The 26,046-nt window shown below is 36.2% G+C and overlaps 1 protein-coding gene across 1 annotated transcript in view; it reads left to right on the forward strand.

Moving 5' to 3' along the window:
* The window catches only part of LOC121369697, a 45,040-nt gene extending 25,817 nt beyond the window's left edge, over positions 1-19,223 (forward strand). The window contains exons 10-27 of the mRNA XM_041494748.1: positions 675-733; positions 1,445-1,500; positions 2,022-2,320; positions 3,341-6,808; positions 7,173-7,462; positions 9,246-9,311; positions 9,900-10,009; positions 10,335-10,425; positions 10,896-11,012; positions 12,294-12,381; positions 12,908-13,009; positions 13,838-13,877; positions 14,599-14,748; positions 15,266-15,408; positions 15,819-15,922; positions 17,314-17,414; positions 18,284-18,409; positions 19,120-19,223. Coding sequence (XP_041350682.1) covers positions 675-733; positions 1,445-1,500; positions 2,022-2,320; positions 3,341-6,808; positions 7,173-7,462; positions 9,246-9,311; positions 9,900-10,009; positions 10,335-10,425; positions 10,896-11,012; positions 12,294-12,381; positions 12,908-13,009; positions 13,838-13,877; positions 14,599-14,748; positions 15,266-15,408; positions 15,819-15,922; positions 17,314-17,414; positions 18,284-18,409; positions 19,120-19,216 — 5,507 coding nt within the window. The 3' untranslated portion in view covers positions 19,217-19,223. The remainder of the gene's footprint in view (positions 1-674; positions 734-1,444; positions 1,501-2,021; positions 2,321-3,340; positions 6,809-7,172; positions 7,463-9,245; positions 9,312-9,899; positions 10,010-10,334; positions 10,426-10,895; positions 11,013-12,293; positions 12,382-12,907; positions 13,010-13,837; positions 13,878-14,598; positions 14,749-15,265; positions 15,409-15,818; positions 15,923-17,313; positions 17,415-18,283; positions 18,410-19,119) is intronic.
* Positions 19,224-26,046: the final 6,823 nt, after the last annotated feature.

Below are 26,046 nucleotides of genomic sequence, written 5' to 3' on the forward strand. Positions count from 1 at the left end.
ATGTACTCTAGTGGTGTTATTAAACAAAATAAACTTTACTTTATGACTTCCAAAGTTAATAATAGCATTCAAAAAGTAGTAATTCTTGGTAATGTACCAAAACACAGACTGCTACAAATCAAACTGTTTATGCTGTTTCCGGTTTACAATATTACAAATATTTGATTTATAAACAAAGTAATGGATATCAGCCAATTTGAAGCAAATAGGCATGTTAATATAGGCATGTTAATATAGGCGTGTTAATATAGGCATGTTAATAAAGACATGTTAATATAGGCATGTTAATATAGGCATGTTAATAAAGACAAAATAAACATTGGATAAAAGTTTATCGAAACAGTCTGTTGTTTTTAAATTTAGGGTAATAAAATATTAGTGTTTAGTATGGCCTAGCTCAATTTGCAAAAAATTTTGTGTTTCCTAACATTTTCTGATTTACAGTAGTTAAACAATTCTTTGGATGTTGGGTTTCATTTGTTTAGTATTTTCAGGTTGGCCAATTTAAAATTTGAGTTTTAATTATTTGTAATACAATACTTTAGTTTGGTACAAAAAAGAAGAAGAAAAAAGTAGTCATAGTTTATACATATGATATACTCATTTATTATGTTTATGATAGTTTTTAATTTTGGATAGATTATAAAGTCCTTCTTTATCTTCCATTTTCCCAGGATTTGACAAGCCAGCTACTGGAAACATACAATCTCAGAATGGAGAGGGCTCAAATGGGGTTTGTTTGGATACCTTTATAACGATTATAAATAATTATGTTATCAGTTAGATGTCTTACATACAGTAATGTATTTTTTTTGTGAGATCCTTTCTATTGATTTTTATACGCTCGTCTATGATGGGTCATATTATGGTATGGCATTGTCCATCCGTCCGTCTGTCTGTTAACTTTTTCTTGTCCAGACCATATCTTACATACAGATGCATACAGGACCATCAAACCTCACATGTAGGAACAACTTGGGATGGCGGTATGTTACGTACTATTACTAGGTCACTGTGACCTACTTTTGACGGTCTACTGAACATAACATTAAATCCTTGTCCGAATCATATCTTGCATACAGATGCATACAGGACCATTAAACCTCACATATAGGAACAACTTGGGATGGTGGTGTGTCGCATACAATTACTAGGTCTCTGTGACACAAATAAACCAAATAATTTGTCTATATTCTGAACATCATATGGTTTTCCATCAAACTCCTGACAGGCATATCATGTACCTCACTGGTTATATGTAATTGTTAAAAAAAACTATTTTTAATGATATCTGCATATAAAAGAATATATTTCATAGAAGATTCACATTTACGTTTTTCTTTATCTTGAAAAATTATAGCAATATTTGCCTAATAATCACATGTATTACACATTTATGTAAAAAAAAAAAGTTATAAGTTTATTAATATTTGTTTCGTTTTAGATAGGTGTGCCAAACAGACTTCACTTGCTACGTAACTCACTGCCTCAATTTGAAAGGTAATAATCAATTTTAGACATAATCGTATGGGGGTATTGACATGTATATGACATTGCACATATTGCTACTTTAGTGGATGGGTGCAGAATTAACAATCAGTTTTAATTATTTGACCAATAATTGTCTTTTAGTAACAATATTATGCAATACAGTATAATGCTAGGTGGAGTTGCCATTAGAGGTTATTAGTTAGAAAATTGGAGTGAAAAGGGCAGGTGAAGTTGGGTTTTGATCACGAGTTGGCAACATGTTATATTACGTTTTGTCCAGACCTGCCAACTGCTACGTTTTGAGTTTGCTCTGCTATAAATTTGAAATTGATTAGCAGATGTTGTTAATAAACAAAAGTTAAAAACCAAATGTTCCTTGGTCTCATCTGTAAGAAGTGCATGTAAAAGATGCCTTGTTGTTTGGTAGGTGTAGTCTGTGTGATATATATATATATCTGTGTGTGTGTGTGTGTGTGTGTGTGTGTGTAATTCCAATCTTTCTTTTTTCCTTATTTTTTTTCTTTCTGAAGTGGCAATAAGGAAGAATTATTGAGCTGTAAAACCAGTGCTGAATTCCTAAACCAAGAACCTGAGCTGGAGCAGAAAATTGACTCTAGATCATTCTTGTCGCAGTTCTCAACGTCAAAACGTTTGATATCAAGCGTTCTTGGACAGCCCGATTCTGACACTTTGCTGGACTCTAAGATCTCTGATGGTTCACACAATAAAGTCGATTCTAAATCGTTTCTAGAGAAGCTGAAAGGTTTTGTGACGAAGGTCCCTGGAGCAGCAGTACAAAGTGCCATGAAGTTACCAACTCGTGCCACAGGTAATAATGCTATCAAGCAATTACCACAAAACAGATTAAAAATTATTCTTTAAATTATTATAATTTGGGTGTTTTTTTAATGGAGAATTTAATTTAGCTACGGTTGAAAAATCCCTGTGGCTGTCACATACTGTTTTTTTGTTTGTTTTTTGTTTTTTGAATGGTGTGAACAAACACCCTTTTAACAAAGTTTTTGTCATCAAATGTTTGCAGGTCAATAACTGAGCTTATGTATTATCCAACATATGGGTTTTTTGACCCTTGATTATTATGCTGGGGTGGCATTGAACTAATATTCTGTTCCTTTCCCTTTATTGCTTGTGATGAATAGTGTTATTTCTTTTACATTTATAGTGTTACAAACTAAAAAGGCGTTTTATATGGCCAGATTTACTTAAAAAGAAACGTTACTACTTTACCTGCATCAATGGTTTAATGGTTTACTCATTGGATGTAACGCTTGTGGGTACTGGAAGGAAATGTTATTTAACAATGCACTCAACACATGTTATTTACGCTTATGTGGCGTCAGACATATGGTTAAGGACCACACAGATATAGAGAGAGGAAACCCGCTGTCGCCACTCCATGGGCTACTCTTTTCGATTAGCAGCAAGGGATCTTTTATATGCACCATCCCACAGACAAGATAGTACATACCACAGCCTTTGTTACACCAGCTGTGGAGCACTGGCTGGAACAAGAAATAGCCCAATTTCAATCCTAGACCAACCGCACATCAAGCGAGCGCTTAACCACTGGGCTTCGTCCCGCCTCTGTGGGTACTGGGTTCACGTCTTGGTACAGGCTCTCACCCAGAGTGAGTTCTGATGTTTCAGTGGGTAGGTGTAAGGCCTCTACACCGATTTCTCTCTCACTCACAACTAACCATTAACCAACTGTCCTGGACAGACAATCCAGATAGCTGAGCTGTGTGCCTGGGAGAACGTATTTGATTGGATAACAGCATAAAAATAAAGTTGAAATGAAATGACTAATTAGCATTTTAATATTTTACAGGAGCTACACCTTCAGTGCAAGACAGTATGATGAACGCAGACCTTTTTGGGGAAAGAAGTAAACTCAACAAAAGCTTGACTGGGGTGAAAGCGGACACGAGAAGTTCAAAGGATCTTTTCGCAAGTCTTGAACCTGCAAACCAGAACTCTAACGTTTTTAATATGGATGCCAGTATGCATATGACTTGCCAAAATATTGACTTGACTGACAAATCTGTTCTTGTTGACAGTGATAACACCAGAATATTTGACGATGATACTATGGACATGACATGTTCTAACATACTAGATATGACAAATAAATCTGCTGTTATGAATAACAGTGTCCAGTTTCCAAGATCTGTTGTTGACAATGGTGGCATCTCTGTTGCCGGTCAAAGGAAATTACCATTGAGTATTAGAGAGAATACTCTTCCAGAAATGATTTACAAGAAGACTTCCAACAGAACTGGGTTACCTACAGCTTCTGCGGCAGACATTAAAACTAAATCTGCGTCAGTTGTCCCTGACTGGACAAAGACGTACAAACTTACTGATAATGATGATGGTGATAATGATGCTACTATGGATTTGACATGTCAGAATATCCCAGACATGAAAAACAAATCTGATGCTGGTCAGAACCGAATAGTTTCTAATGCCAGTCACGATGTGGTTTTCAAAGAAATATATTCACATGTTGAAACCGATAGTACCAGAATATTCCGGACTTCTGATGATACTGCTCTCATGGAGATGACGTGCCAGAATCTTCAAGATGTAAATACTCAGTCTGCTGCTGTAGAGTCTGGTCATACCATAATATTTGGAAAAGGAAAAGACATGGGAGCAATGGACATGACTTGTGAATTGATGTCGAGTAACAGTAATGAAACTAATATTACTGATGTGAGTCACACTCAAATTGTGGAGAAGTCTGAGGATGTTGCAGTAAATAAAATAACCTTACCTAATGCTCCGGTTGTAATTGTGAAGTCTACAGTTCCTGAAAGTGGCCTTACCACAATCTTTGGAAAGGGGAATCATGCAGATGCTATGGAAATGACGTGTGAAATTGTTCCCGGTCTTGGAGATAAATCTACCAATGTTGAGGCAAACCACACTAGAATATTTGATATTTCTGAAAATCCTGCTGCAATGGAAATGACCTGTGCTATAGATTTAAAATTAAATGCTACTTCAACAGTCACTGAAACTGGCCATACTATTGTATTTGGAAAAGAGAATGATGCAGCTGCTATGGAAATGACTTGTGAAATTAGGAATAAATCTACTATTGAGGCAAACCATACTAGAATATTTGGAACTTCGGAAGATACTGCTGCAATGAACATGACTTGTGCTTCTGCTCCCAATTCAAATGCTACATCAACAGTCACTGAAACTGGCCATACTATTGTATTTGGAAAAAGCAACAATGCAGCGGCTATGGAAATGACTTGTGAAATTAGGAATGCATCTACCATTGAGGCAAACCACACTAGAGGATTTGAATCTAACATTGCTGAGGCAAACCAAACTAAAATATTTGGAACATCTGAAAATACAGCTGCCATGGAAATAACATGTGCTACATTTCCAAGCTCAAATACTACATCAGTAGTTGCTGAAAGTGGTCATACCATTGTATTTGGAAAAGAGAATAATACAGCAGCTATGGAAATGACTTGTGAAATTATTCCTCCTGTTGGTGATAAATCTACCAATGTTGAGGCAAACTGCACCAAAATATTTGGAACATCTGAAGATAATGCTGTTATGGAGATGACGTGTGCTACAGTTTCAAATTTAAATTCTACCTCAACAGTTGCTGACAGTGGACATACTGTTGTATTTGGAAAAGGGAATGATGTGGCTGCTATGGAAATGACATGTGAAATTATTCACGGTGTTGGGGATAAATCTACCATTGCAGAAGCAAATCGCACCAGGATATTTGGGACAACTGAAAATACTGCTGCAATGGAACTGACCTGCAACAGTTTGCCAGAAGTACATCCAACTGCAACTGGCAGAAGTCGTGTCGTACTGGAAAATGATCTGGATACTGTTACTTGTGAAAACACTTTTCCAGACATTAAAGATAAATCGTCACTTTTTGAGACAAACCACACCAAAACATTTATGAAGACTGAGGTGGTTGTAGTGAGCCAAAATGATCCAGATGGAAAAGATGCAGATTTGAATGAAAACCATCCACGTACAAATGAAAAAAGAAAACCAAGTGATGACAGAGATAAGTCAGCTATGGATCATTCAATAATAAACCAAAGTCCAGAAGCAGATCACACCTTGACTATTGCTTGGGGAAAAATCTCTCTCTTAAAAGCAAGCATTACTGGCAGAGATTGTACAAGAACATTGGAAGATGCTATAGACACTGCCGCAAGGGAAACGTCATATCCTGGTACTACAGCTGTAAAAGATATCCAGTCACATGGCAGTGACAGTACCAGAATATTCGGAGGGGAAGACAGCTGTGCTGTGATGGAAATGACATGTAGTAAAATTTCAGAAATTCAAAAACCATCTGGAACTATCATTAATGACTGTACAAGAGTTACTGGAGATACAGAAGTGACATCTGCAATGGAAATGGCATGCATGATTGGATCTGATTTTAAGCCCCAACCTTCAGCTGTTGACCGAGATTGTACAAGGATGTTTGCAAACAATGACAGTGTTGCTGCAATGGAAATGACCTGCCAGAGCATCTTGGACTTTAAGGATAAATCCATAAATGTTGATTTCGATAAAAGCAGACGGGCTGATGGTACAAATGGAGACCAAGCTGCTGCTACTTTTTGCAGACGTTCCATGAGCAATCCACCTCGGTCGATTCCTGACCCACTGGCATTGAGTAATACCTTGAAACATAAACTGTATGCATTTGATATGGTGATGGCCGGGGCCAAAGCCAAAAGCATCAAGTTATTAAACACTGGTTCAGCAGATGTCCAGTATGCACGTAAAGATATCACCTCAGCTGATTCAGTAATTAATGGTCGTCATGATTTGAGTACCACAGCTACGAAAGTGGAAAAAACTTCTGAATTCGCAGTTTCAGAAGCAACTGATACGGAAAACAGTGATGTTGCTGCTGTACCCATAATGACGACATCCCATCTGTTGCCTGTGGTTGGTAAGATGGATAAGTCCTGTGACATAACACAGTCAAATAAGACACAGGCTCAAGAAGAGTCTAAACAGTCTGGGTACACGTTTCAGTCGAAGTCTACTCCACATACAGCCAGTTCTGATGAAGTACCGAAGGTTAACTCTGAAAACACCTTGTCTGATTTGACGTTGCGATTAAAACAACAAGTTGACAGGACACTGACAAAGATGACATCCTACGACGCGTACACAGCAGGTGAACGTTCCGACTGTTCTCGGAAGAGTCCACCAGAGTCTGATGACGCAAAGCTGGCAGTAGTTCAGGGCATCAGTACTTCGTCATCGTCAAAAGGTGAAGTATTTTTGTTGACATTTTCAAAATAATAGCATCATCCTTAAATAATTGTTGCTTTCCTATAACATGACCTATTCTTCTAGTAGAGGTTTCATTAATCAGAGTTTTATGGGCATTTTTTCTATTATATTAAAAAAGAAAATAACAAATTATAGGCGTAAAAACATTTTATTTGTTTTACATTCATCTGGAAATGAACAAACTGCCATTGCTGCGGCTGGACCAATGGGATGATGTTTTATTGTAATGAATGTAACGGAAGTTTAATTCTAATTAAATAACACTATTGATTTTTTATGATCAACTTAATTAGCAGGCTTGACAAGGTATAAATGTTTAATTTTAAGTGATTTTGTTTTAGCAGAAATTGAGTCAGGTATTAGTGAACAGATGATCTCAAGTGAACTTGCCGTTCTGAATGACCTTCCCATTCCCAGTGACCTTGTTCTGTCGATGAACTCTACAAGCAGTGAAGAGAGAACGTTGAATTATATGTCTCAGACATCGATGAACCAGAGTCGGGCATCAGTGAATCCAAACCAGTCATCCATGAACCAGAGTCAGGTATCAGCGAATCCAAACCAGTCATCCATGAACCAGAGTCAGCTTAATCTCTCCAGGACATCGTCATCATGTCCTATACATGAAAAGGTAAGAACGTAAAACATATACTATGAAATCACTTTCGCTCATGGTGGTCTAATTTTTGTGTCATTCGTGGTCTAGTACAATGAAAACATTTTAAGAACATAATGAAAATAGAGTACATGTCGACATATAATGCAAATTTATGTTACTAACTTTACAGTGTGCCTAAGTGAATGTGCGTTTTTGCAAAACCACAAAAACGTAAGTCCATGACAATAACGGGAGTTTTCTAACCCAGGTTAAAAAAATTCCTAAGTTAAATCTGTGTTGCTTATAACAACATATAAAAAAAACTTGGGTTAATGTCTCTGGCTTATTTTGAAATGCTCAATGTCATAATAGCGGCACTGTATTTCTGAAATAGAAGAAAACCAGATTGAAAAAAACTCTTTACATTCATATACATATATGGTCCTGTTTGATTACTTCCTTTATAATGGTATTTTTGCTTTTGTTCATTGTTCAGATTTTTAGTTTCCATAAGATTTTAATGTTATCCGAAGCAGAACTACTGTGATCTCTATAGCAGTCGAGACATTACAGTATAACCTGTGTCTGGCCCCAGACCAATTCTGGAGTTAAACTAACCCGGGTTAAATTTTAGCTTTGCAATTTGGCTCTGTATTTTTCACTGTAAATGCTTAACCCAGGTTAAAAAATAACCTTGTTTAGATGGGCCTTTCGTTTTGCACATTAGCTGTTGAACCATCATGTGAAAACATGTTTACTAGGTTAAACTTGTAACTAAATGTGTGACTTAAGTGACAGACTAGAAAATATCTGTTTAATGATAATGGTAAACAGGAGAGATCACATCAAATTAACGGTAAACTACAAGATGGTGCTTTTCCATGTTCATTTCACAAAGTTCAAACTCCTTGATAACTTATAGAAAACCTTAAAAAATTCTCAAGTACCCATTGATTTGTAAGTATGATTAGTTTCTCTGATATTTTAAATCAACAAGATTGCTCATCATTGGCATTCATACTTTTTTAACATTGATCATCATATGTTTGTTGGGTTCTAAAGGCCAAATTAAACAAATAACATTCAGGTAAATAATAAATATCGACCGAGCATATCATCTAAGACTTCATAAACATACAACAGCTCAGGAAAAAAAGTAAAGTTTGTTTTATTTAATGACGTCACTAGAGCACATTGATTTTTTATCTTATCATCGGCTATTGGACGTCAAACATATGGCCATTCTGACACTGGTTTTTTTTAGAGGAAACCCGCTGTCGTCACATAGGCTACTCTTTTACGACAGGCAGCAAGGGATCTTTTATTTGCGCTTCCCACAGGCAGGATAGCACAAACCATGGAATTTGTTGAACCAGTTATGGATCACTGGTCGGTGCAAGTGGTTTACACCTACCCATTGAGCCTTGCGGAGCACTCACTCAGGGTTTGGAGTCGGTATCTGGATTAAAAATCCCATGCCTCGACTGGGATCCGAACCCAGTACCTACCAGCCTACAGACCGATGGCCTAACCACGATGCCACCGAGGCTGGTACAACAGCTGAGGAAGACTACCTGGACAACTACAACAACTCTCCAGAAGAAGCTGTACGGCACAAGAAGTGATCTACAGAGAACAGTATCATTCATAGTCACTGCTGGCCTCGACGTGTAGTCAACAAGCAAACGAAAAGAAGAAGAAGAAGAAATATTTAATGAAACCCCAAGTAAATTTAATTTTTACTATTTTGACAGGCTGGTCCTTTGTAAAATTTTATGGATGTTATATAATATAGTGTTTTTAATGCATATTTCAGTTTTGCAAGAAGATGGATATTGCACATAAAGACTGGTTGAAAATACGAACAAGCCAATTTATGCAGGTATAGCTTCTTAAACATTTATTTAAAAACTTAAGAAATGTTTAGCCACTGATAAAGTGTATTGTTCAGAAGAAAATATCATAATGTACCAAGACATATTTAGCTGGAATTGATAGGTCACAGCAACTGTTTTGTGTCTTGTTTAAGGTTTTTTCTTGACGGTAAAAGTCAAGATTTTTATGTTTGTGCTGGAGTGTTAATAAATCTTTCATTCATTCATTCATGCATGCAATAGCTAATTTTTGTGCTGGAGTGTTTTTTCATGCATTCCTGTTCGTGCTGGAATGTTATTAAATCTTCTGTTCGTCGTTTGTTCATTCATCAATTCATTCATTCATTCAATAGCCAGTGTTTTTGTGCTGGAGTGTTTTCATACATTCAAGCATTCATGTTCATGCTGGAATGTTATTAAATTTTTCTTTCATTCATTGATTCATTCATGCAAAAGACAATATTTTTTATGCTGGAATGTTTTTCATGCATTCATGTCTATGCTTGAGTATAATTCATTCATTAGTTCATTCATTCATTTCATGCATTCATGTCTATATGAGTATTATTAAATCATTCATTCATTCCATGTTACAGGAATTAGAAGCAGATACCCTGCAGGACATTTTGAAAATTCAGACACTGAAGGTTTGCAAGTATGACGTCAATGAAACCCTACTGAGTTCCTTGATGCAGGAGAACGAGAAGTAAGGATTATTACTTGCAACAATTATGTCGACCAGAATGCACAATAAACCACATATACCAAGAACTTGTAACACTCTACCTGTACATTGACAACAGATGATGTCTGTACATCTATTGTGATTTAGTTATTTTTAAGGCTATAATTGGTTATTGACAAAAGATAAAATACGTATATTTCTATTGTGATTTGTTATTTTAAGGCTAGCTGGACATTGACAAAAGATAACCTGAATACATGTATTGTGATTTTGTCATTTTTAAAACGGTGACTACATTGACAAAATATAACATGTATACTTGTATTGTGATTTTGTTCTTGTTAAGTATGGAACTGGAGATTGACAACATTAAGATTGCTATGGATGAATCTCAGCCACACATCTTTGATGTTATTGAAAATGCAGATCAGACAGAGGTTCGTTTTATTTCCATTTAATTTTATTTTTGTGCTTATAATCCCATCACAAGTCCAGCACATTGTCCTGGATATAGGACACCTTGGCGGTGTGGGCTGTCAGTGAGAGAAAAGTTGTTTTACACTTACCATGGAAACATTGAAACTCATTCTAGTTGGGAGCAGATTATGGGATGCGAACCCAGTACCTACCAGCCTTATGGCCAATGACTTAATCACTATGCTACTGATGTGTGTACAGATGTTTGTTGATTATTTGTATTTACATTCTGCTTTCATACACAAGACTAACATTTGCCTTTGATGCCATGTAATTCAGTGGGGAAGTGATTACAAGTGATTCGATGGGTGATATAATCAATCCCATTGAGTTATTTTCCACTGCAGTGGCTGTGTAAATGTGGTTTAATGATTTTATTTAGGAATGATTTAGGGTTGTTGTGGTTTATACAGATTTTGTTTTCTTCTAGCTTGAAGAATTGAAGGAGAAAGTCAACTCTTGCAAATGTATTTGCTGGAAAAAAGCCAAACCAATGTGGAAGAGAAAGCAAATACACAGGAACTTGGACTACATTAAGGCCATGCAGGTATAAGATGAGCCACTTTGGCATCTATTCAGCTCAGGGGCTGGGACTTAGTCCAGTGGTAAAGCGCCCACTCAATGCATGGTCGGTCTGAGATCGATCCCCGTCGGTAGGCCCATTGCGCTATTTGTTGTTCCAGCTAGTGCACCACTACTGGTATATCAAAGGCTGTGGTATGTACTACCCTGTGTGGGATTGTGCATATAAAAGATCCCTTTCTGCTAATCGAAAAGAGTAGCCCATAAAGTGGTGACAGCAGGTTTCCTCTCTCAATATCTGTGTAGTCCTTAACCATATGTCTGACGCAATATAACCATAAAATAAAATGTGTTGAGTGCATTGTTAAATAAACCATTTCCTTCTTTCAGGGCTTGTAGAATTTTTATAAAATCCACTAGCCATCGGATCAGATTTAAACAATTTACTAGCCACGATTAAAACTTCACTAGCCCTACTTTACTTTAAGTCAATACAGTTTTACTAAATAATAGTAATAATCCGATATGTTACCTAAAGAGGGAGATAGAGCTTAAAACACTAATGTTGGAGTGGGGGCAGGATATTCATATTTACAAAATAACTTAACTCCAACATTTGACCATTTGTTTTTCACTAGCCATCAGGCATGGCAATATTAGTTATTTACTAGCCCACACATAAAAGATCCCTTGCTACTAATGGAAAAATGTACCGGGTTTACTCACTAAGACTATATGTCAAAATTACGAAATGTTTGACATCCAATAGCCTATGATTCATAAATGAAGGTGCTCTAGTGGTGGTGGTGGTAAACAAAACAAACTTTCTATTCAGCTCTCTCTATGTTTGCATTATGTTTATTTTATATCTATCTAAAAAGTGGACATTGCTTCAGAATGTAAGCATGCAGTATTAGGTCAGTGGTAAACTAACTTCGATTGACACACAAATATATAATTATGATGACATTGGTGATGGATAATTACAATTTCATTGAAAATTCCTTTTAAAAATGTTTAATCTTGTTGCTAGATGCCAAGTATAGTCTGTATGGTGACAGTATGTTTCTATATGCTCAACATGGTGTGTGAGAATGTATTCATATGAAAACGAAACACTGATGTTAGAATTGAATAGTGTGATCTCAAACAAATATAAAATTATATTAGTATGCAGTGTGATTTTGAAGAAAGTAGGCAATTGTAAATGAAATGTTTGATCCAGAATTTTGTTCAGAGTATTCTCGACATTCCGATGCTGCACAAACAACATTTAGTACTAGTTTATGTTTCTTGTCCCTTGCAGGAGCAGCGTTCAGTACTTCACAATGCACTGGATGACATTATAACCCAAACAGAAACTGTACAGAATGTCATAACTCAACTTGAAGAGTGTAAGTTGCATCTAGGCTTTTTTGTTCTTTTCTTTACTATTTGCATAGAATAACAATTATTTTTTGCAAGTAAAGATGTTTATTTTATAACAGTGTAAATTTTTATATCAAATATCATCTTATTGTTTATTAAATAGAATATATAAATATACTATTTGCATAGAATAACAATTATTTTTTTGCAAGTAAAGTTGTTTATTTTATAACAGGGTCTGTTTTTATATTAAATATCGTCTTATTGTTTATTAAATAGAATATATATATACTATTTGCATAGAATAACAATTATGTTTTTGCAAGTAAAGATGTTTATTTTATAACGGTGTCAATTTTTATATCAAATATTGTCTTATTGTTTGTTAAATAGAATATATATTTGATTTCATATCATCGATTTCTATTTAAGAATGTATGTAGATGTTGACACATCAGCTGATTTTCTTTCAAACAAGATGTTTAAATTTTATTTTTTATTCAAGTATTGAAGTTTGCTTCGTAAAAAAAAACCTGTTTTTATTATTTCCAGTATCGGCTGACCTGAAAGGTGAGACAGGCGACGTGCAAACCAGTGGATGTGCAGATGGTGCTGAATTTGCTGAACATCACCTGCTGGTGGAGAAGGAACACGGTATAAGTTACTAAAGGAAATACAGTGAAACCTGCCTAACCAGACCCTGAAAAAACCAAAATCCTTTCAAAACTGGTCAAGTTTCATGGTCCCAGATTGTTTTTGAATTCTAAAACACGGCCCTCTAAACACCGGATTCTGTCTAAATCAGATAAATATTACATTGCTGGTGTGATCTGGTTTGGACAGGTTTCACTGTATATATTTGTTTTTAACAACACTTAGCACATTTTAAACTACACCTATTTGGTTTATAACAATTATCCTTGAAAACAAACATAGGTAAAGAACATTTCATTGGCGGATCTGAGAATTTAAGAGATTATTAGGCTGAATTTCAGCTATCTTTTTTCTTCTAGCTTGTATTTTTAAATATAATATTTGAAATTGGGAAGGAAGGAAATGTTTTATTTAACGACGCACTCAACACATTTTATTTACAGTTATATAGTGTCAGTTGAAATTGGGATGCACTAACATAGCAGAATACAGACATTTATATTTTTAGAATTTAACAATTAAGCCACAACAAAAAATAAGCAGATTTTGCACTGTACTATATTGCTTTAAATTATTATTGTCTTCTGTATTTTGTGAGGTTTTTTAATTAAACACTTGAATAGAATTCTGTCATTTGAAATAAGACTCATTATCCATATCTGGGCCCTTATGTAAAAAGAAAATCTGGACCCCAACTTTTTAATTTGGTTACCATAAGCAACCATACATGCGAAACCTGTGAGCCTTGATTTTATTATAATTCCCGTCCCACCAAAAAGACCCACCCCAAAACTACCCTCATTTGAATGCGTTTGGTTTTCAATTTAGAGCTCAAAAGATGTTTAAAGCAGAATGAAGACATTTTGAGGTAAGTAGATTTACATTATTGAGGTAGTAATTACTAAAAGCAGTATATTCGTAGGTAGGCAGTGCATGGTTTACTCAGAGGGTAATGAAGGTGGCTATATCATGACCTGATTTATACTTTAGTTTTAAAACAGAAGTTTATACAATTATGTCATTCCATGATTCTTTTTTCTATAAAAATGCATTTCTACATCAAACAACACATTATGTTGCTGGAAACCCTATTTTACTTTAGATACAAAAGAACAATTCTTTCAAAGCTTTATCAATTGTGATCACCATTCATTTGTTTGAATGACTGAATGAATAATGGTTAAAGCTTGATTTCTTCTTGTCATTTAAATTTTGATATTTATGATCATTCAAAGTTTTATCCTGTATTCATTATCGGCCTGTCCTCTCCAAATCAGTTATGGACTGGTCAACCAACCCCTGCAGTTGTGCACGGCAATTGGCAAAGCTGTGGGGATTGCCATGGAGGTTTTACTTCTCCAAAGCACTTTTTGGCCTTGGACTATTCAGGTTTTTTTTTTCATTGGCATGTATTTTACTGTGGAGATTTTCTTAATTACAGGGTTTGACAATCAATTATCAAATTACTAAAGCCCATCTGGTTGATCTGTTCGTTGTAACAATAAATCATTTGAACATCTCTAAATGATTATAGACTAATATATTTTATATATTAAAGTTTTTTTAATTGGTGCTTGTCTCTCTCTCAGAGAACAGAAGCTGGCTGGTGAGAAGACGTGGACACTTGACAAAGAACACAGCCAGTTGATTGACGCACTGATCGAGTCATGCGACTCGAAGACCACTCAACAAGAAGAAGCTAGCGAGACACTAAACTGGAAACTACAAACATTAAAGAGGTATCAATCACTGCGCCACTTGTCTAGCATGTTAATATTGATGTAAAGTAAAGTAAATTAGAATAGTCTGATATAATTATATACAGTTTTAAACAGCCATCTAAGGAATGTCAAAATGGCCTTCCATTTATGTCTGGTGGGCATAGAATTCCCTGTTTGCCTTGATGACTTGAAACTTCCAGGATGTATGGGGTGTCAGTAGGTATTTTGGTAGTTACAACTCCCAGTATGTGTGAGAATCGGAACTCCTAATATGCCTGGAGAATTTTGTACTACCTAAGATGTTTTTCAGAGTCAGAACTCCCGGTGTGTGTCTGGTATCCAGAACTCCGAGTAAGGGACCTTGAACTCTTTTAATACCACACAAGTACCCAGAATCCCTATATATCTGGTGGTCAAAGATAAATGCTAATCATTATTGTTTAATTTTTTACTTTAAGTAGGAAGCAAAATTGTTGGCGATTTTTATCTTAATTTTGAGCAATAATCAAGAAACTCTTAAAACATTCTTTTACAGCATCCATAGATGGGAGTTAAAGGAACAAAGCCCCGCCTACTTTGTTTTTCTATTCTTTTACGGGTCTCTGGAGCTGACCGTTTTGTTTGAGCCGGGACAGATGGACACCATCAACTGCATATCACTGGTTTCACATTTATCAGGTGAGAGGAAGCCACTGGATTTTAGTATAGATTCAGGATCAATTTAATACTGTATTGATAAGTATAACGGTATTTAAATTAAAACATTGTGAGATAGATGTTAGAATTGAGTAATTAACAGGAATGGACTTCATTTAATCAAATTGTAAAATTGTGTAACCCTTGATAGAATTAATTTTTTAATTGAGTAGAACTATTAATAAAGAATATTTGATCTCAGCAGTACATAAGATTGAGAAAATGTCCTGGACTCATATTTTCAAAACTATTTTAGCGTTACGATTTTGTAAACCCATCAGGGACTATGATGTGTGTCACAATTATGTCATAGCCTCCAACTAATTTACGATAGGGTAGCTTTGAAAATATGGGGGCCTGGTTTATAGAGATGTGTATGTTTTCATATCTAGACGAATCCTCACTTTTGGTCAAACTGGCTGTCCATCTTATTCTTGATGCTACTGACACCACGAAGCTGAAGGAACGCTACAGTACAAAAGACCGACTACCTCGGGTAAGGTTCTTTGTGAATGTGTTAACATGGAGGAACAATGCTAGCTTATGTGCTGATAAAATTAAATATGTTGAAATGTGGGGTTACGTGTGCAGTGGTGTAGCATGGGTCGCCAGCACCCGGGACAAAGCAAGTATTGTGCCCCCTAACCACTGGACCGTTAGCACCCCCAAGTTCCTTCCACCTGTCCAGAATTTTGCGCCCAGGGCAACCGCCTCGGTGGCCCCACCCACGCTACGTCACTATAAGTGTGATTCATATGATTTTAAGACTGAATGTGCTGATGTATGGGATCTTATTAAGTCATAATGTTATTTAAAGATTGTATGGATACCAAGGGGTTTTATTTGCTCATCTGTTTAAAAATGGTTGAATAATGCATAAAGTAGGTCACCATTGTGTATTTTATAAATATAAAAGACTAAAACCACTACCACATTAATAATAATAAAATTGTACATTTACCTTTTCAACAATGGGGTGGGATGTAGCGGAGTGGTAAAGTAATTGGTCTGGGATCGATGCCCATATGTTGGCCCCAGGGTTTGACAAACCCACTAGCTCTTAGCTAGTGAATTTCTAGTCTGGGTTAGTACAAACGATCAACTGAAAAAAGGATATGTTTTATTTGACGATGTACTCGACACATTTTTTTATTTACGGTCATATGGTTAAGGACTACTCAGATATTGAGGGAGAAAACCCGCTATCGCCACTGTATGGACTACTCTTTTAGATTAGCAGCAAGGGATCTTTGATATGCACCATCCCACAGACAGGATAACACATACCATGACCTTTGATGTACCAGTCGTGGTGCACTGGCTGTATTGAGAAATAGCCCAATGGGCCCACCGACGGGGATCGATCCCAGACCGACCTCGCATCAAGTGAACATTTTACCACTGGGCTACGTCCCGCCCCAAATGATCAACTATTACTATAATGTATAGGGCATTAGCCAAAGCTTCTGTGAGGACTAATGACTTTCTCATACATTTGTCGGACACTGGTTGGCCCATTAGGCTATATCTTGTTCAGACAGTGTTCAGACAGTGCTCTACATCTGACATAACAAAGGTACATGTATGTACTATCCTGTTCATGGGATGGTGCATATAAAAATAACTTGTTATTAACCTCTGGTGCAGCAGCAGTTGGCTTCCTCTCTCATTTGTGTGGTGCTTAACTGTATGTCTGATGCCATGTTAACTGTTATTAAAATGTGCTGTGTGCATCATTAAATAAAACATTTCTCACTATTTTTTTCATCAATCTGCATCAGTTGTCAGTGCCATTAAGATATTTAGCAGATTGTCTGTGAATAACAATTTTTAAAAAGCTGAATGTCATTATTTATGTTTATTTTTATGTTTTTTCCATCTTTGCAGCTTCTGCATGAAGTTTCTTACATTGTGGGCAGGGTACACACTGCCGTAGATGAAATTGATCACGTTTCTCTGCGGAATACTGTTGACATTAAGGAGAATATGTAGGTTTCTGGTATTACATGTCTTTATACTTGATATTGATCATTAATATACAGTCCATGTATTTGTTAAAAGTCTAAGCATGCGATTTTTTGTTAATGGATCACTTATTTTGATCATACATTTGGAGATATTAGCAAAGATTAGCTGTTTTTCTTTTCCTTGTTACTATTCAATCTGTTATGCAAAACAATAATCATAAAACTATTGCAAAAATTTTATATATATTAACCTGTAGTAATTTGAGCAGCCTCTCATCAAAAATGTACATTTGCAAATTAAATTTGAATTTGGTATTATATATTTTCTTATTAATTGACCAAAAAGCTAATTTGAAAATCCTGTACAGTCACTTGTAGATTGGCAGGTTCAGTTTACCTTGTCTGCACATCTACTGACACACATTTCATTCAGCCGTGGTATGTGTTATCCTGTGTGGGATGGTGCATATAAAAGATCCCTTGCTACTAATGGAAAAATGTAGCAGGCTTCCTCTTAAAACTATATGTCAAAATATATGAAATAGCCAATGATTAATAAATTAATGTGCTCTAGTGGTGTCGTTAAACAAATCAAACTTTAACATTTCATTCAGACCACCTTGAATTTTTTTTTTTACGAGGAGCATTTTTGCCATTTGGAGCATTTTATGCTTCTCTTTTACTTTCTAGGATAAATATGTCAGTTGACCAATTAGATTTCTTTGAAGAATGTTTTAATATTTTGCTTGGCAAAAGATTTCGTGAAATGTACTTGATCAACTGACATATTCATATCAAAGGTCAAAATAATGAGGTCTGTGTTTAATTATTAATACATGTACCTGTACCTTGTTTGAAAAAATTAAAGATAATTATTATTTTGATTACAGCATAACCGTTTCAGTTCGAAACATTGCCAAGATTAGGAAAGTTTCACTTTCCTTCACACTGAGACCGTCGGGTTATCCTCTGGAGATATCAGAGTATGACATAGTAGTTCACATCGGAAATATCACGTGAGTTGACTTGTCAATTTCTGAACTGCTATTGGTAGTAGATTTGAAAGTTAATAAAAAGATATCAGAGTATGACAGTAGTTCACATAGGAAATATGTGAGTTGACTTTCAGATACTTTAACATATGATTATTGATATTGGTAGTAGACTGAGAGTAAATATCAAACATTTTTAGTTAATTAGGCTTATTTTCTTTAGTACAGAATTGCTTTTTCTATCTATGACCCATTGTGGGCTCCTGTAGATGAACGTAGTCTATAACTGTCTATTATGTTTCAGAAAAGTGATTATTCTTCTACATTATCAAGATCTTGATTCACTTTATTTACCACATTTCTAATAGCATCTATACATGATGAAGGTGTCAAAAGTAGCTTCATAGTAGAGATGCACTGACGATCATTTCATTCATTTATTGTCTTACCCCGGTATTAGTCCTAGCAATGTATTTTCTATTTTATTTTCTGTTTTCCTATTTACAAAAAAAGAAAGAAAAGATTATACAAACAAAAATAGGTTATGCAAATTGATTTGGCATAACCCCTTTTTAAGATTATGCAAATTGAAACATTTTCAATTTGCAAAGACCTTTGCTACATGATCAATCTGTGTTGAAACCATTAAATATGGAAATTATTCTTTCATGATTTCATTTTGTGTGCATTTTGTTTGTATTACATTTAATATGATGTTCGTTTTCATTTCTCAGGGCTGATGAGATGAGGAAACACCTGGCAACTGTGACATCGGGTTGTGATTACTGCCTGCGACTAGTGAATGAAATGAAACGTTACATTCACTTGTGACATCGGAGAAAAAACTGCAACAGATGTCTATCAGTGTGTGTCAGCTACATTTAAGTAGTTTGAGTTAATTATTAAGAAGTGGAACTGATACCACTAATCAGGGATATTACTTCAGTGTGTTTTCATATACATATGTATATGTCCATGGACAAGAAATCAACCTATAATGCTGATTATATGGTTAAAAATAGATTTTCATAACAATCGTAACATTATTTAGTGGCAGTCACAGTTGTGAATATTTTCTCAGGAATAAAAAGAGAACTGTATTTTGCTACCCACCTGTATCCTCCTCCCACCCCTAAGTATACATTAAATATAAAGATTTAAATGGATATTTTTATTCACCTTTTTGGAGGTTTGTTTTAAAACCATATGATGTCATTAACCCCATCTCTCACCCATCACCCCAGCATAAAAATGTTTATAATTGTGAGCGGTCTCTTAAGAAACCCCAGATGGTAGTTTTAATCATTGGTTTTTAAAGATTCTCTGATCGAATTCGGTAAAAATCAATCTACTTTCACTCCAGCCAATAAAAAACATGTATCATTCTATAAGGTTTTATAAGATTTGTGTGCAGTATAGGAACTATCAGTGTAAGGTTGAAATTAAAAGAAAAAGAAAAGCAAGTGCTAATTAAATGCATTTGTATAAATTATGTTTCGGATATGAGGAAATTTAATACTTACAAGTTTACAAGCTTTTTAATAGATGGTTAGCCAGTATTTATTTAGTTTTGGTATGGTATGATCATAGTGTTAGTGTAATCCATTAGATTTGTCCAGTAGTATTATCCATAATGTCACTCGAGGGTTGGCTTTAGTCTTAGTCAATTTAGTATGTAGTGTGCAGATATGAAATGAATGTGTACATATATATTTAAAAAATAAAAGACCCAACAACATCTGCTCAATTATGTGCTTCCAGAATATGTAACTCACTTCAGAATTTTTAGTAGATGTTTTTTTCAACATGGCAAATGTTAATATTAAATAATTGATGATGGTGGTGTCATATTTTTCATGTTTTAGCATGTTTTTCTAGGTGAAAATCTGAACCGATTTCCTAAAACAAGATGTTAGAATTAATCAAGAGATATTTTATTTTCCCTTTAACTAGACAGAATTATTATTTCACTAGCATGTACCATAGCTTGAGATACATCAGTTATGGAATAGCAGGGCGGCCCTGTGGGGTGTCTTGAAAAGGTGCGGTTTACTAGTAAACAAAGGTCGGGGGGGGGGGGGTAAGGCAAAAGTGCCCGAATCTGCAAAAGAAGGTTCAGGTCATGCTCTCCTGCATCTTCATAAATCAAGGCTAATATTTGTTCCTCGTATTCAGCCTTGATACATGTCGTCAAGAAATCGTGCCACAAAATGCTTAAATTTCATTGGATGCGATGAGATCCGATTGCAACGAATCGCAACGCTCCTCATAGATTCCCTTGTTATTGTAAACAAAGATGTCATCGTCAGTGTCCGGCGGTTAATTTTTGATATTGCTTTCAAGATTGTCACATGTTACCGATGCTGTGATTGGTCAGCGATGTCATCGTGTAAGGGACATAATCGGTGTTACAAATTTTCTTCCAACAGAGGGCGCTAGTAGTGGATATCAGTAATCTTGACTACATGTATCAAGGCTGAATACGAGGAACGAATATTAGCCTTGATTTATGAAAATGGCTCTCCTGAGAAAATTTTGAATTTCAAGTGTTTAAATATTGCATTTCCTAGTGGGGGCTATAGATCCAGCAGCGCCAGCCCACCCTGCCTATCCCCCCTCCCCCCTGTCTGTGGCCCCTGGAATACTGGATGTAGTTGAGTTCTTCCTGTCAAGTCTGGCAGTGCACTCACTCGGGATATAATACTTTTTCAAACATCGGAATAACAATTCATTGTTATATGTACTCCATGTACAGTGTTTCCATATTTTTCTCTCGTATTCTTACACATTGGTGAGAACATATGTGTGATAACAATTTAAAGAGATAGGACTGGCTGCTCCTAGGTGATGACCAGGTTGCTACTGTCATAATTGAAATTGATTAAAAGTTAACCTGAAACTGATTACACTGTGACACGTAAGTCAACTATAAGTGCTATGTCTGTTAATAGGTTTTACTTGGAAAAGACATTTAAATTTATTTTTGAAGATGTGTAAGAAATAGAATACTACATTTGAGTCCCTTAGATACCATATATTTTGTTTTAAAACTTTTCTGCTTGTTGAATATGTTTTAAAACAACTTGTCAGATAAATAGTATCTAACGGCCACTCGTGTGGTATTTTCTATTTATTTGTCTTAAGTGACCAATGACGTCACAGGTTATAAATAGCTTTCTTGGCGTTCCCTATTCTTAAACCATATTATGTCACTATTTGTTTTGCTAAGAAAGCAAATAATTTATCATTAATTTATTAAACAGGATTCACCAGATTATTAACATGTATTGGTTGCCGTACTGGCTAACTTTAAAGCATGTACACATATGAGTAATTGTTTTTAAATAAACATTAATAACAACATGACTTTGTTTGTCTTTAGAGTGCTAGACAGATATAATCTCTTGTATTGCTATGATGCAGTGAACTTGAAGCAACATGTCTGGCGAAAGTCGTAGGAGTGTTGTAAGAAATAACAATAGACCATACATGTCTGCAATATTTGTAGTATAAAATAAATAGAAACCATTTTTTTATCGACACCACTGGAGCACATTGCTTTATTCATAATTGGCTATTGGATGTCAAGCATTTGATCATTCAGACATGAACAAAACCTTGTACATTTTGCCATTATCAGCAAAAGATATATGCACTTTCCCATAGACAGAACAGTACTCATACCACGACCTTTGATAATTCATGGGGCACTGACTGGGACTGGGACAATATATAAACCCTAATTGTAGAATGGATCCACCGATGAATATTTATCCACCAGTCACAGCACCTCAAACGAGTGCTCTACCCACTGAGCCAGATCCCGCCTCAAGATAAACAGTTGATTGCAGACAAAACATTGTTTATAAACATGCCAGCATTGATTGATATATATATATATATATATATATATATATATATACACACACACTATATATTAGTTGAGCCTGAATACAAACTAAAATAGCATTCAAAAAGTGGCGTCTACAGCCTGCATGCATAGTTACTTCAGCCATATCAAATTTGTCAACATCATCATCTTGTGCATTTCAACCCAGTGCTGCTTAGTTCCCAGAGTAGGAACGTAACTGAATAGTTTGTGGAAGTTTTATGTATGTATGTATAGTGACGATCGATTACTTGCTGTTGTTAAAATGTTTCATCGGTTAAGTAATATTTAAAATTATATTTATTTTATGAGCTATAGCAAAGAGATCAATGATGTAAATGGTTTGTTATTGTAACGATATACCATTAGGGCTTGAAAATAATTGTTCACACTTTTTGGGGGGTCAGTTTTGTATCCTGATAAGTATGGAAAACGGCAAAACTTTAAATTCAACCGCGATAAAATCATAACAATATTCACAAAATATGTTCTAATATCCATTACGTTTATATTTATTAATGTATAACTTATAATTATTTAACGTCCAAATATAAAAAAAATAACAACCAAGAATTAGATGTACATAAGCTTTTTCCATCCTTACCCATTTCATCTTCACTGTATAGTTGCTTGCAAGATGACTGTTTAGTCACTTGATATCTGTAAAAGTTTATCTGTATAGTCATTTGGTAGATTTTGCTTTTGCTTTGTCAAGTGAATGACATAGTTTAGCTACTAAATGTAATTAAACAATTCATGAAAAACAATGTTTAATTTATTTTCAGAATATTTACATTTTGGAACGTAAATAAGAATTCTTGTGCTACTAAACTAACAGGCAATAGAAACTTATCACCTTGTTCAGTAGGTCCATAAAGAAAAACCAAGACAGATGTGATCTATATGATGATTATTTTACTGAAAGGAATCATTTTCCAATGTCTTTACAAAAAAGCATTGCCATATCGATAGTGCACTTGTCGTAAGACCGAGTGAAAAAGACATGGGGTCAAAATTAAAAATTTACACAATCAGAGTCCCTTCAAAAGGTGCTTCGAAAGTCAAATCATGGGACAAGACATGTCCTCAGTAGCGTGTGTGACCACCCCTTGCATCAATACACGCCAAAACACGTCTCCTCATGGATGTCGTCAGCAGGAATTCTGCGCCAAACATCCAACAAAACCTGTTCAAGCTGCTGTCGCTTTGCTGGGGGAGGTACGCGTTGTCTCAACTGTCGATCAAGATAATCCCAGAGATGCTCTATGGGATTCATGTCTGGAGAACATGATGGCCAAGGCAATACGTTGACGTTAACGTTGTTGAGATAATCCTGAACAAGTCTGGCTGTATGAGGTCGTGCATTGGCATGCTGCAAAAGGGTACCCCTAGACGCAAGAATGGCACTACAACAGGTCGCAACACTTCATCCCTGTATCTTTGATCAGTCAGATTTCCACGGATGATGAGAAGCCTTGTCCGTTGACCGCAAATACCGCCCCATACCATGACGCCGCCTCCACCAAAAGGGTGCACATCTTGGATGCAGTTCGGCGCCAGTCGCTCTCCCCTACGTCGATAAACACGAACTCGGCCATCATTTCGGAACATGTTGAAGCGATTTTTATCCGTGAACAGCACCCTTTCCCAATCACGCCGCTGCCACCGACGTACAGTTCGTGCGCATTGTAATCTGCGTTGACGGTGTAGACGGGTCAAGGCCATTCCACGGAAGGGGCGGAAAGCTCTGATACTATACCTGCGGAGTCGTCGTAAGACTGTTCGTCTGCTGATGGGGTGTCCCAGTGCCGTCGCCGCCGTTGACATCGCCGTCACGAATCGGTGCCGCAGGTGGATTGTCCGGATGCAGCGGTCTTCAGTTGGCGTTGTGACCCTTGGTCTTCCCGATCTTGCACGGTCTTGTGCCTGGCCTGTCTGCTGATAACGGCTCAACAAGCTGCTGATGGCGGCTTGACTGCAGTTGAAGGTTCTTGCTATCTGCCGTTGAGAGGCCCCCATATCGGCCATACCGATAGCTCTGATGCGTTCTGCTTGGATACGTCTTGGCATCTCTCTGATGTTCTTTTTGATACTGCTTCCTTGCTTTGTCCCACACCGGTATTTATGCAACAATCATGCACGAGCATTTTTAACAAATTCAAATTATGCTGTTTTTCACATTTTTCATGACTGCACGAAATTCATTAAATCTGGAAACGGTAACTTTTCGGAAACACGGTGTGTTTTGGCGAATGTTTTCTCATTACTTTCAAACTTATTGCAGTATCTTTCATTCAGATAAACTTATTTTAAAAGTGATACGTTTCTTTTGCCTGCTAGTTTATTTTGATATTCAATATCACACTTTTACTGATACTGTCGATCGTAGCATTATAAAGCATAAAAGTAATGTCTGTGCAGTAGGTTCGAAACCTGCCAATTGATACTTTGGCTTTGTGCCAGAAAATAATTTGAGGATACGTAATAAAAACAAAACAGATACTAAATTTGAACTCTTTCCAAAATGGATACTTCATTTCATTTTCTTTGATAACTTTTAATCAGCACTTTACATACTATTATCTTTTTAAAAATTAGAAAACGGTAGGCCCTATCCATTAATTTCCAAGATTAGGGTACGTACTTTTACCCGTAATATCCTCTAGCAGAAACCTTGTTTGTTTTTTAAAAGTCATATTTACTGGGTCGACGTTTCTGCTGGTGGACTTAGTCCCCGAGTGCGCCATTGGTCTTGTTGTATTTTATAAAAGTGCTGTATATACATACAAAATTGTTACACTAGTAATATTTGACAGTACACTGTCTTAACTACCGGTTGAAGTGCTTGCATGTTTTTAGAAGTCACTGGCAGAGTGGATAGGACACTGGACTGCCAAATGCCATTCGAATCGGTGCAGTAGGTTCGAAATCTGCCAAATGACACTTTGTGCTTTTAAATATTACCATAGTAAAAAGTTCATAGGTTAACGTTTGATCAGTTCTGCATGCAAATCAGCACTGGAGATAGGTGAGGAAAATGTTAGACCCATTGTGAATAGCCTGGGGTAAAAAAAAAACCCAACAACGTTCCACAAAACGCCACTATTTCAATAGCGAACTCCTATAGTGTAGCCTACCTCTCTGCCTAGTAGAATTGTCCCAATTCTGGAACATCTGTCTCTCAATCCTGTGCCCAACTCGTCCCAGACATGTTTAATAGGTGACACATCTGGTGATGATGTCGTCCAATTCATACGCAGGATACCATTTTGTAACAGGAAATATACTAAAAGGCAAAAATTGTGACATGGATTGTTTGGAGTAATAAATTTGTGAATGGATTTATGGATGTAAACCAAAGAAAATGTGCGTGAAACAGCTCGAAGAAATGCAACCAAGCAGTTGTTGCAGCGATTGCATGCTTTGTGCAAGAAACATGGAATATTCGGGAGAAATCCTGTCCAGTGTTCACCATAAAAGGCCAGACATTTAGTCTCAAATCATTGCCACTCTGTGCAGCCTTCAAAAATCCAGAAGTCAGAAAAACACCATTAGTGAACTGTTTGATGCAATTTCGTCATGCCACGCCTCAGTGAAAATGACAGATGGCGAGTCATAGGGACTTCGCAGCGTGACGTCGCACGTCAATTCAACGTCCACAGAAACATCATATGGCACTTATGGCAACGATATCAACAAAACAACCAGGCCAGGGACCGTCCCCGTAGCGGCCGACCACCCGTGACAACCCCTCGACAAGACATGGATCCTA

This window comes from Gigantopelta aegis, chromosome 4, assembly GCF_016097555.1.
Source record: "Gigantopelta aegis isolate Gae_Host chromosome 4, Gae_host_genome, whole genome shotgun sequence".
Lineage (NCBI taxonomy): Eukaryota > Metazoa > Mollusca > Gastropoda > Neomphalida > Peltospiridae > Gigantopelta > Gigantopelta aegis.